The sequence below is a fragment of the Pelophylax lessonae genome (genome assembly GCF_965119305.1).
Source record: "Pelophylax lessonae genome assembly, chromosome: 2".
Classification (NCBI taxonomy): domain Eukaryota; kingdom Metazoa; phylum Chordata; class Amphibia; order Anura; family Ranidae; genus Pelophylax; species Pelophylax lessonae.
The window spans coordinates 118995289-119008330 of record NC_138769.1 but is presented as its reverse complement, the minus strand read 5'-3'; the positions used below and the strand labels follow the sequence as shown (position 1 = coordinate 119008330).

General features: G+C 43.0%; 1 protein-coding gene across 5 annotated transcripts in view; it reads left to right on the top strand.

Moving 5' to 3' along the window:
• The window catches only part of ABR (ABR activator of RhoGEF and GTPase), a 716822-nt gene that overhangs the window by 347903 nt on the left and 355877 nt on the right, over positions 1-13042 (top strand). The window contains exon 1 of one of the 5 annotated variants that reach the window (XM_082247583.1): positions 10364-10961. The exons of the other annotated variants lie outside the window; for them this stretch is intronic. Within the exon in view, the coding sequence (XP_082103709.1) occupies positions 10794-10961 (168 nt within the window). The 5' untranslated portion in view covers positions 10364-10793. Of the gene's footprint in view, positions 1-10363; positions 10962-13042 lie in introns of those variants that run through there. 5 annotated transcript variants of the gene reach the window in all.

Here is a 13042-nt window from a genome sequence, read left to right as displayed (position 1 = left end):
GTTCTCAATTCATTACCATCTCCCTGTCCAGTTAGTTACCTTTGACAGGGAGTGTGGTTATTATTATTTATTTAATTTATTTTTTAAATGTAAAAAAAAAAATATATATATATATTTTTTTCTTTAATTATTAAAAAAAAATAAAAAAAATAATTATTTTTTTTCCAATTATTAAAAAAAAAAAAAAAAAATATATATATATATATATATATATATATATATACTGTTTTTTTTTTTTCCCCTCATCGCCATGCCACAGCCGAAGGCCCCTTTCACACGGGCTGTCTGATCAGGTCCGCCTGTCAGTTTTTCAGGCAGACCTGATCGGACCCTTGATTCTCCTCTATGAAGCAGTAATCTGCCGCCATCTGATCCTGTCCACCAAAAGCAGACGGATGGTGGCTCTATTTTCTATCCATCCCGTGGATCGGATCAGATGGCATCGGATGGAAAGAGACAGACAGTCTGTTTTCATCCAATTGTGCTATAGAGGAGAGTGGGGTTCTAGTCGTATTTATGTGTAAATTTCGTATCCGTTTTATTAAATAAAGCTTGGTTGTTTAAAAAAAAAACTGGCTCCTAACTTTTTTAGCTGGCTCCTAGATTTCAGGAAAATTTGTCAAGCCCTGGATTAATCGATTAGTTGTTTCAGCCCTATATATATATATATATATATATATATATATATATATATATATATATATATATATATATATATATATATATATATATATATATGTATATATATAAAATAAAAAAGTAAAAAGCCTAGTGGCGGTCAAATAGCACTAAAAGAAAGCTCTATTTGTGAGAAAAAAATATATATGAATTTCTTTTGGGTGTGGCATTGCATGCTTGCACAATTACCAGTCGCAGTGCTAAATAGCAAAAAGGAGGTAAAACCTTTTCAAGCTCAAGTGGTTTAAGCAACTAGAAAGGTAACTAAAGACCTGTTTCAAAGCTGTTTGCTTGTTAATAGTATGCAGTTTTAAAGAGGTTGTACACTGAGAAAATTTTTTTTTCTCTTCTTTACATCCTGAAAGAGAAACCCATAATGAGCTAGTATGCATCGCATACTAGCTCATTATGAAATACTTACCTTAGAACGAGCCCCCGCCGTGCCGTCCGCTTACCTGTATGACGGGCGACATGTATAGTCGCCCGTCTTCCGGGATCGCGGCATCCGCCCATCTGATTGGCCGGAGCCGCGGTGACGTCACTCCTGCGCACGCGCGCGGGAGCCGACGGTCACGGCACGGGGCTCTGAAGGAACGGCACGATCTGCCGTTCCTTCAGAGCGCATGCGCCAGTGACGTCACTGGCTGCATTAAAGGTAAATATCTCCTAAACGGTGCATGTTTAGGAGATATTTACAGTACCTATAGGTAAGCCTTATCATAGGCTTACCTATAGGTACAACTTCCTGAGGAGGGTTTACTTCCTCTTTAATGTCCGCAGTCTGGGCACTCAAGCACTTTAAAGAGGAGCTTAATGCTGAGAAAAGTCTGCACTATCTGCTCTCCTTCCATGCTGCCATCTTTTAAGTATCCTGTTCATGTAAAGATGTGCCCTCTGCCAGGCATTTGGGAGCTGGCAGAGACCTGCAGCATGTCTGTGCACATGCGGGGGATTCCTGCACATGAGCTGACATGGTACTGGTATCTGTAACCTTGTATAGCCCCGCAGCATGTTTGCACATGTGTGTGAATCCCCCATGTGTGTTGAGACATTCTGCAGGTCTCTGCTAGTTCCCAAATACCGGCCATGTTTGCACATGCACAGACTCTCTTGGACCTCATGTCACACATCCCAAGAAGCAGTGGGAGTCTATGCGTAATTCATGCCTGGACGAGGAAGCAGGAAGTGCTTCTGTGCATTGGGAAGAAAATACAAACATTAAAGTGTTACTAAACCCAGGATCTTGCATTCACTATATTGGGTCTTCCGCAGTACACAGAACATGAAAATGCAATTATTTTAGTAAATATAAACTGCTAAATATATAGCAGTCTTGTGATTTCTTTCAGTGTCTGACTGAGCACCGGTTGGTTAAAGATTGTAGGAGGAGTTTTCGTTCTCCTCTGACTGTCCTATGAGGCTGCATGGCCCCTGACCCTCTGTCTGGACAGTTCTCATTGGTCCTGTGCTTATCAAATGCATCCTCCCAAAAAAAAAATAATTCTACCAATACACACCAAACTGAGCATGTGCAGAGTGCCTCCAAGGCTCTGTACCATCAGCAGATGGATTGGGGACAATAAAAGAAGGGGAGGACCAAACAGCCTTTTTACACAATGCAGAGGATTAACCCCTTCGGTTCCACAGTGAGTATAACCAGCATGCTTTACTACCTATTCAGACTGATTTTACTGTTGTGGGTTTAGTAACACTTTAATGAAAACAGGCTCATCCCTAGTCATAGAATACTAGAGTCAAAATGTACAGGAGGCGTGACTTTTGAGGCACCACAGACAGGGCCGCTGATGGGGCAGTACAACCAGCCCTGTTGTACCGGGCCCGGTCCTATCAGCAACACTGTGGGGCTCAGGTAGCATTACAGTTTATTGCTGCATTAATAAGAAAATTGAGCTTGCTAAACTTCTACCCCGCTCCTACTTGTTTATGGAGCAGGGTTCTACCATTTTCCTGGGCCCCATCAGGTCAACAGAGGGGCCCAGGTGCGCACAGAGGAGGAACTATTTCTTCCTTTTCGGGGGCGCGTGTACATCATGCTGCCCTGCTACTCAATTAGTCCCGGCTGGCGGAGTGATACTATGATTTCCCGCCCAGCGCCCACCTCCAGTACTCACTTGCTGAGATATGAGGAGGCTGACAGGGAGCATATGAAGAAGGTTGTGGCTGCAATGGACACAGTCAGTGAATGGAGCACAGAATCCTCACTGTGTCCTATTGCAGTGGTTCTCAAATCCGGTCCTCGGGACCCACCAACAGGCCAGGTTTGCAAGATAACTAAATTACATCACAGGTGATCTCATTTGCTTCTCAGTGATTGCAGTATTCTAGTCTGCATCCCCCAAGGTAATACTTAAAATCTGGCCTGTTAGTGGGTCCCGAGGACCGGATTTGAGAACCACTGTCCTATTGTATGTCCCAGCACAGCAGGTTGTCATTAGCATTACAAAAATCATCAGAGGCAGCACAGTGAGCTGGGGCTCTATCGTGGCTCTGTGTCACTTGGCTGCTGGGGGTGCTGACTTTGTTATGGCTGTGCTGTGTACAGACTGTAACACTCAGTTATAAGTTAACAAAGTCAGCAAGCAGCCATGTGACATAGAGCCATGATAGAGCACAAGCTTACTGTGCTGCCTGTGTGATCATTGTAATGCTAATGATCATAAGACAGTGAGATGCTTCTTTACACTTTAGTTGGGGGAGCAGTTAACTTGCAGTGGAGCTGCATTTTTACCACCCCCAAATCAATCCCCTTTAACCACTTCTTGTCCAGCAACGTATCAGTACGTCACTAGATTGGAAGGGTGATATTTGGGTCATCACTGCAGCAATGATGGAGAGATTGTTTTTTAGCCACAGCGATTCTGCACAAAGTAAATGTAATCCTAGTGGCTAAGAAGCCCCTGGATTACTTTTACAGGCAGTGGATGGGGGTCCCACCCCTGCCGTTAAGATACGACTAGTAGCATTCGGTTCCTGGGACAGAGTGAGAGGGATGGACGTCGTTCCACCCCATGTGTGATGCCAGAAACCCGAAGCGGCAAGGATTTCGCTTCTGGTTTCCGTCTGACGTAAACAAGCCATTACTGGCTTGAACAAGCATCTGATCAAACCCATCTTGGTTTAATTGGATGCTTTGGAGGACAGAGGGCAGATTTGGGGTCTTAAAGACCCCACATCTCTCAAAAAAGAGGACCTGTTATGGGTTATGCTATCACAACGGATGATTTTATTCAATGTAATAACAAAAAAAGAAAAATTAAAGAGAGTGTGAATTTTTAATAAAATATAATTAAAGAGAAATTTAAACTGCCCATGCAGTGCTTATGCACAATTGCAAAAGTACACTTTGGCCCCGCACGCATGTGTAAACAGCAACAAACCTGCATTTTGTTTATAGACGGAGTCGGGGGCGGGGACATGGTGGGGTCAAGGACGTGGTTGAATGGGCCCCGTCAGGCTGTACGGGGCACCATCATTTCTAACAGCAGCCCTAACCACAGACACTATAGTGTGTGGTGCCTCAGAAGTTCTGCCTTTTGTACGTTTTTACTCTAGAAAAAAAAGTACGAAGCATATTCGGAAAACTAGGAGACCATTTTATAAGTAGAAGAGGAGAGGAACCAGGAGAGAAAAAGTTAGTTTAATGGGTCAGGATCCCCCTTAATAAGTAACTAATCGCTACAAATTGGGATTTTTTAAAAAAAAATTTAGTCTACTTGAACCTCATTCCGATTTACCGTACCTAGTCTCTGGAAAATCATTCAATTCATAAATCACGTTAGCTTTGTTTTTTAAATCTGAAAAGTTCTCTGTGATCTCACAGATCGTAATGGAAGAAATGTAAGGAATTAAAACTGATCTTATCCCAAATAAACCACAGCTGTCCAGGCTCACCACCTGTAAGAACACACCTACTTCGGTGTCATTGTACACTGTGGGGGTGATTTACTGAAATTGGTGCAACTGTGCATGGTAACCAGTCAGCTTTTAGTGTACATTCTCATTGGAGGCGGGTTGAAATTGGGCAAATTTAGCTGAACTCACACAATTTCAAACCCGCATATCATTGCGAGTTCCGTGGCGATTTGAAAGATATCTGTGCAGCTTCACTGCACAGATGTCTATTGAAATCACCCCAGAAGTTGCCAAAAGCAGTGCAGGAGCTACTTTTGGAAATAGGATGCGGCGTCGCATCGATTCAGACGGTGCCGTTGCCGGGAGTAGGCTGCGATTTGGAATGTGGTTTGACATGTCAAATCGCCCCTATGTGAACGGGGGCTCATTATCAAAGCCTAAATAAAGAAGCTGAAGTTAGAAGCTAATTGGTTACTATGCACAGCTGCACCAGTTTTAGTAAATATCCCCCAGTGAGTTCTTCACAGTTCTCTACAGTATCTCACAAAGTGAGTACACCCTCACATTTTTGTAAATATTTTATTATATCCTTTCATGTGACAACACTGAAGAAATGACACTTTGCTACAATGTACAGTGAGTGTACAGCTTGTATAACAGTGTAAATTCTCTGTCAAAATAACTCAACACGCCATTAATGTCTAAACCGCTGGCAACAAAAGTGAGTACACCCCTAAGTAAAAATTTCCAATTTGGGCCCGAAATGGCAATGTTTTGTGTGGCCACAATTATTTTCCAGCACTACCTTAACCGTCCATTTGCAGATACTACACAGATGCTCAATAGGGTTTAGGTCTGGAGACATGCTTGACCAGTCCATCACCTTTACCCTCAGCTTCTTTAGAAAGGCAGTGCTCGTCTTGGAGGTGTGTTTGTGGTCGTTATCATTTTGGAATGGAGGGGATCATGCTCTGCTTCAGTATGTCGCAGTACATGTTGGCATTCATGATTCCTTCAATGAACTGTAGCTCCCCAGTGCTGGCAGTACTTATGCAGCCCCAGACCATGACACTCCTACCACAATGCTTGACTGTAGGCAAGACAAACTTGTCTCTGTACTCACCTAGTTTCCGCCACACACGCTTAACACCATCTGAACCAAACATGTTTATCTTGGTCTCCTCAGACCGCAAAACATGGTTCCAGTAATCCATGTCCTTAGTCTGCTTGTCTTCAGCAAACTGTTTTTTCTTGTGCATCATCCTTAGAAGAGGCTTCCTTCTGGGACGACAGCCACTCAGGCCAATTTGATGCAGTGCACGGCGTATGGTCTGAGCACGGGACAGGCTGATCCCCACCCCTTCTAACCTATGCAGCAATGCTGGCAGCACTCATACGTCTATTTCCCAAAGACAACCTCTGGATATGATGCTGAACACGTGCACTCAACTTCCTTGTTTGACCATGGCGAGGCCTGTTCTGAGTGGAACCTGTCCTGTTAAACCGCTATATGATCTTGGCCACAGTGCTGCAGCTCAGTTTCAGGGTCTTGGCAATCTTCTAATAGCCTAGGCCATCTTTAAGTAGAGCAACAATTATTTTTTTCAGAGTTATTTGCCATGAGATGCCATGTTGAACTTCCAGTGACCAGTATGAGAGAGTGAGAGCGATAACAAATTTAACGCACCTGCTCCCCATTCACACCTGAGACCTTGTAACACTAACGAGTCACATGACTCCGGGGATGGAAAATGGCTAATTGGCCCAATTTGGACATTTTCACTTAGGGGTGCACTCGCTTTTGTTGCCGGCAGTTTAGACATTAATGGCTGTGTGTGGAGTTATTTTGAGGGGACATCAAGTTTACACTGTTATACAAGCTGTACACTCACTACTTTTCATGTGACACTTTGCTACAATGTAAAGATGTAATAAAATATTTACAAAAATGTGAGGGATGTACTCACTTTTGTGAGAAACTGTATATCAGGATGTCTGACTTGTCTTGTTGCATGATTGTTCTGGGTCAGCCAGGCAGCTAGCATTTCTCTGGAAAGGGAAAGAAGCAATGGCCTACATACCTCTCTCACCTGATTTTTCCTTCTGCTTTGGAAATCCCCTGTGCATCAACAAATTCTAAGTGGCGATGATCACAGATGGTATTTTGCCTGAGCTGACAGTGTTCCTGCTTTCCTGGTACCTACTATTTATGCACTAGGACACATCATTGTGAATAATGGCCCTGTCTAGTGCATGCACTGAGCTACAAAATGAAGGAGCCATTATTTTTGATATTGTCTCTGGCCACAGGTGCAAGTTTAACAAGTTCCTGCCGATGCAGAAACATTGTACTAGCCCTGGATAAACAAGGCAGTGTAATCTGCGCAATGTGATCACTTGCATATACTTACATGTAGAAATTTACTATAGTGAGTGGTGAAATCTACTAAAACGCACTGCAAGGTTTTTTCTCATCCTTTAACACCATTCAGTCAAAGATACTGATGCATAATGCAGTCAGTAAATTTACAATCACATCATGTATGTATGGTGTTTTCATAGGAGACTAGTACATTACTGCTAGAGATCAGATGGCTTGGAAATCTGCTTCCTGTTTTGTGTTTATATATGCCAGTGGTTCCCAACCTACTGTGGGGCTATGTGGCTGCGGTTCCCAGCATGGGGTCCAGTGGGTTCCTGTTCACTGGTTCAGGTGCTAATGAGGCCTGAATTGTTGCCTGAATTCATACCTGAATGGGTCCCAAACTGGCTCCCTTGAGAACCGGTCACACTCACGTCATGCAAATTGGATGCGGGGGAAATCCGCATCCAATTTGCACGTGTTAACCCAGCCTAAGTTCCTAAGTACCTCCAACAGGTCTTGTTTTGGGAATTTCCCTTGATAAAATAGCTGTCCTAAATACCAAATGATTGACCTTGTTTTAAAGCACTTCTGCAAGGTGAAGGAAATCATGAAAAGATTACCTTTTAGGGGTACTTGAGGATTAAGGTTGAGAGCCACTGATCTACTTCAATAAAGAATGAACAGTGGTTGTCGTGCCAAATCCTACTGTCCCATACAGTGTAATAGAAGATTGATGTGCCCTGAAAAAAATTGTGTGGTTAGCAAGGGTGAGGACCATATACAGTGTATGAGAAACCTTTGCTAGTGTGGCCAGTTTTGTGACTTGTGCATTTGTCTGTATTGTGTTGCTTTTCTCTCCCGTCACCAAATTGAGTTTAGAGACAGAGAGCAGTGTAGACCAGCATAGAGAACACTAGCCCCTCATGTACGAGTTGAGTTCTGGGCATATTCAGGACTTTAATGCAATGAATGTATTCCAGTTTTGTACGGGCCACAGTGTTTTCTCGGTAAGTCGTGATCCGCTGTCCAGTAGACTTGGTATAGACCATGTTTAGGAGTTTATTCAGTGCCTTGGCGGTGCTGCTCATGTTTGGCCTAAAGCTGGCCACAGGTGGTTTGTGAAAATAACAAATGGATTCTCACATCCACCCAAGTGAGGGGGATGAAGAGACCCTCCTGGCTTTGCTATTGTATTCTGAGAGCAGGGACTCCTCCACCGTCAGAATACCCCTATCTGCGCTGCAGTCGCTGATCAAATTAAAAATTTCCAACATCCCGTTTGACAAAAGTTGAATGTAGATTGACTTCTGTTGAGCAGGGATGGACATAGATGGATAGAAAGTCATCCGGTTCCTGCTGAACTGGCTGAATTGTGATCCATCTATATATGGACAGCTATAATATAACCTTATAGAATGATTTGTATTGAATAAAAAAGTAATGAACCAATGAATGGAAAAGAAATACTCCAGTTTGTGTCCCTTTCACACAGTAGATCTGATCGGGCCCGGCTGTCAGTTTTTCAGCCAGACCTGATCGGACCCTCAGTGCGCCTTTATAGAGCGCCAGATGTAAATGGGCTTGGGTCAGAAAAATGGACTTTGTAAATATATTCTGACCTATGTAAATGGACTTGTGTCAGAAAAATGGACTGTGTAAAAATGATCTGTGTATTCTGATGTATGTAAATGGACTTGTGTTCATTTGTGTTACTTTCAGGTCCGATCCAGCAAAAAATGTAAGGGGATCCATTCTCCTCTGGCTGATCAGATCGGATGGCAGCCGGGTGTAAACAGACAGCCTGTCCATTTCCACCCGGCCAACCATAGAGCAGAGCTGGCACGGACCTCTCTTCCACCCGCTCAGCAGGGGATCAGTGGAAATCAGATCAAAATGTAAAAGGCACCTTATTCCTTCATGAAGATTCCTGCATTCTGAGACCTAAACCAAAGAGTGGGAGCTTTTTAGAATAATATTTTTAAACTATATTTTGTCTTTTTTTCTGGCATCAGCATAGTGAGTTTCTAATAATCTCTCTGCCCCTTCCCAATCCCTCGCCCCTTTAATTGAACACCATTGATCTAGAACAGGAGTATCCAAACATTCTAAATGAAGGGCCAGTTTATTGCCCTTTAGACCTTAGGTGGGGCCGAACTGTGGCCATTGGGAATCGAAAAGGTCCCGACATCAGTGGTAATAACCCATGCCCCTTCTTATATGTTAGTGGGAGGAATGCCGCCCAATCGTTGGTGTCATTGGGCCCCATTGTTGGTGAAATTTTTAAGAAATTTTAACCCTATTGTTGGTGTCATTGAGAGGAATTGTGCCCCATTGTTGGTGTCATTAGGAGGAATTGCGCCCCATTGTTGGTGTCATTAGGAGGAATTGCGCCCCATTGTTGGTGTCATTAGGAGGAATTGTGCCCCATTGTTGGTGTCATTAGGAGGAATTGCGCCCCATTGTTGGTGTCATTAGGAGGAATTGCGCCCCATTGTTGGTGTCATTAGGAGGAATTGCGCCCCATTGTTGGTGTCATTGGGAGGAATTGCGCCCCATTGTTGGTGTCATTGGGAGGAATTGTGCTCCTTTATTGGAATCAGTGGAGGGAATTCTTCCCCATTGTTGAGATCAGTGGATGAAATGGTGCCCCAAGGACCAGATAAAATCAAGTAAAGGGCCGCAATTTGAAGCCCACTGATCTTGCAGAACCCATTACCCATAAGCACCTGGCTGGCGGTTTGAGGAGGTGTCCCAACATCATGATGCACCTCCCAGATGCTGAAGGCTCTATGGGCGAGCATTAACATGAAGACATGGTCGTAGTCCCTCTAATAGCAGCACATGTTCCTAAGGTTTGAAATGAAATCTCTGATGAGAGGAGAGGGACATGATTTGTTTCTTTTAATTTTACACTAAAAATAAAAAAATCCTAATGAATCCTGAAAGAACTTTGGATCAGCACTGGACAGCTCTGCAAATGCTGTTGTTTATCTGTTGCAGTAATTATCACTCAACTTTGCATTTCTATTTTCTTTTAACAATCTAAAATTGTACACCAATCAGGATTCGAAACTGAGCAATGATACAAGTGGGAATACAAATCTGTTTGCTGTCATTTGATACACATGGCCCCTTGTGCTTTGTTTCTTTTCTGCTAACATGGGAAGGGAAATGTCATTAGCTCATTATCTGGTTATCCCTGCCTACAACATCTGAATAAGTAAAATAATGCTGTAATGTTACAGGGAAACATCATCTATGGTCCGCTAGCTGCTGAGGTACTACAACTCCCAGTAAGCCTCATTATTCATTAGGATCATGCATTTGTTTCCTTGCAGTCTGTGTGGGATATGAGGGGTTACTGGCAACCCGATGAAGAAACATCAGCAGCAGCCCCGCCTGTGTAGGCCTGCCCAACAAGACAGCATTTCCTGTGTGTGCTGCGAAGCCAGTTCAAACACAGCAGGGAAAGTTCCATGAGCAAGACAAGCCGATATCAGCAGAAAAGCCTCAGCTGTGACACAGGGCATGGTGAATGCTGCACTGCTGCTGTGTAGGGTTAACTGAAGCAGACGAAGAATACAGAGAAAAAAAAAAAGGAAGAGGCTTTGAGGAAGTGATAGAAATTTTTCCAGCTCCCCCTCCTTTCATCTTGCTTAGTGCTAGAAGTGAAATTACAACAGCACTGAAGACTAGAGACACACAGACGTAATGATGGGAGAATAGGTGCTCCTGACATTAGGAAGGGCCTTGACAGATTTGTGGAGGAAGATATTCAGCGGTGCTCCTCTAGCTTTGCCAGGGAAAATGTGCAGGAGACAAGCATGACATGTACCTGCTGGTCTTCCTGGGCTGGAGAAATTGGGCATAGAACATTATGGAGAACACTCAGCCAACTACTGTACCAGGAGTGGAGGCGGAAGAGGAGGCCATCGGCTTTCTGGACCGGGTACTGGAGGATGAGGATGTTTTTTACTTAGACGACTCGGATTGCAGAACTCCTACGAGTCCTGATGGGCCATCTAGTTTTTCAGAAACCCCCAAGGTAAGTTCAGAGGAACTAAGGGGAACCTCCTTTCATGTTGCGAATCCCTTAAAGGGAATGTTTTAGAACTAGCCTTGTACAGGAGATAATAGGATTCTTTTTAAAGGTTCCAGTAATTCACAGTGAGCGTTCTAAATGTGTTTTTGTCATCACTGAAGACTCGAGTCGACAAATATGGTTGCAAAACATAAATGCTCAGTTCTCATTTCTGTTGTTGAAAACTTCAGGTCACGCTGACTGTCAGTGTTCAGCTTTATAGCTAAGTGCATAGAATACTCTCTTATCAGGAATGAGGGATCTTATTCTTCTATACATACATTCTACAATAGAATGCAAAGGTGTGAATGGGGATTAAATATATGTTTAATCTAGTTTTTAATTTTAAAAAGTTCTTAAAAAGAAAAAAAGTCTAGAAGGCTTCCTCCATACTCTGAACTAGAGATCTTTCAACTGAAGGTTGCAATGCTATAACTCTTCCATATCCTCCACACCACGCTGCAGGTGGCCAGTCATTGGCGAAAACCCCATAGATTTCTGTGGAGCCAACAAATAATTCTGGATGGCTGCAGAGCAGAGTGCAAGAGGCCAAAGTTTACTGCCACTGTGGCTTTTAAGACTCTGCATCAACGGCATGGAAGAAAGTGTAATGGACATCGTTCTATGCCATTTCCACTGTCAATGGATCTACAGTCCCTGAAGTATTCCTAGTGTTTTTCCTAGTTATTGATACTGGCTATATATAGACACATCATATACGTGAAGGAGTACTTTTTAAATTCTGACTCTAACCCAGCCTTTCCTTCAGCAGTTGTGAGGGGTCCCTTGAGTTGTGGCTAGTAAACCTCCCTTTTAATAGTGCCTGCATAGTTCCGGAGCCAACGCTACATGATAGAAATCTTTATAGCGGTCTGTCAGGGTGATAATCAGACCTCCACTGTAAGTGGCATTCTTCCAACTGACCACCAATGATTTGGGTTTAATAGGCCCTGAGACCTGGAAATCATCTCAAGGGTCCCTCTGGTGTGAAATGGTTAAGAAAGACTGCTCTAACCTATTGCTTCTGAAAGCAGTCCTCGTGTTTTACCAACCGTGCAGGCTTTGCAGGTAACTTTACGAAAAGATGTACCTAAGGTCTGGCAATTGTGACTTTGCTATCGAAGTGGATATCCACAAATATGAACTGTTGGTTGTACTTGGGTTTAGGAAACACTGGTCTAGCCCTGTTAAAGGAAAGCTAATGAAGTAATAGGTTGAAAGATTTACCACGTGATAAAATATTAGGATAACCCTAGTCCTTGCCATGTGCTTGTTAATAACTAGTTGAGCTCTGTGTAGGCCTGGAAGATTTCATTGTATTCTGTTCTTCTTGAGTCAGTTATTTGCTTAATTAAGAATGCATCTGCTGAGCAAACTTTACTACTTCAGTTAATTTGTGTTCGCTGTAAGATTTTATGAAAGCCATCATATTCTTCAGTTAGTAGTGTCACTTATTAGGCTGGAAGATTGATAGAAACCTTATTTTCACCAGTTCTGAGCAGAAGTATGGTCGCAGGCCTTATGGCTGCTGACCGTAGATTGTGAATGTGCTGCGCAAGAACTTGCAACCGTTCTGTTGAGCAATGACTGTCTGCAAGAGAAGAAGGAATTGCCCTGCCTCCTAAATTTACTTTAGCTTTGACTAATCAGTATACATGCCTGCAGGTGACTTAGTGTTAAATATCACAACGTCATAGGTAATCCTTTAGAAAGCGGTTGTAAATACAGTAATTGTACATGAGCATATGCTTCCCTGCAACTACGCTGTTATTTCATTACTCTGATTAGGACAGCCATGTGGTCTGTTTATAAAGAGCAGGACCCCTGTGTGACTCTTCATCTGAGTTTCAAAAATTCTTTCTTGAGGTTTTGTCTTTTCATTTCCATTTTAAACTGAATGGGTTGCTTTACAAGGAAAGGGTTCAAATATACTTTTAAAGTAATTTTAAAGCCCAAATTTTGCCCTAATACATTCCTTGCATCGGAAAAAAATGTTTAGGCATCCACATCCCCCCTTACCCCCCCCCTTTACTTTTCTTAGCCCA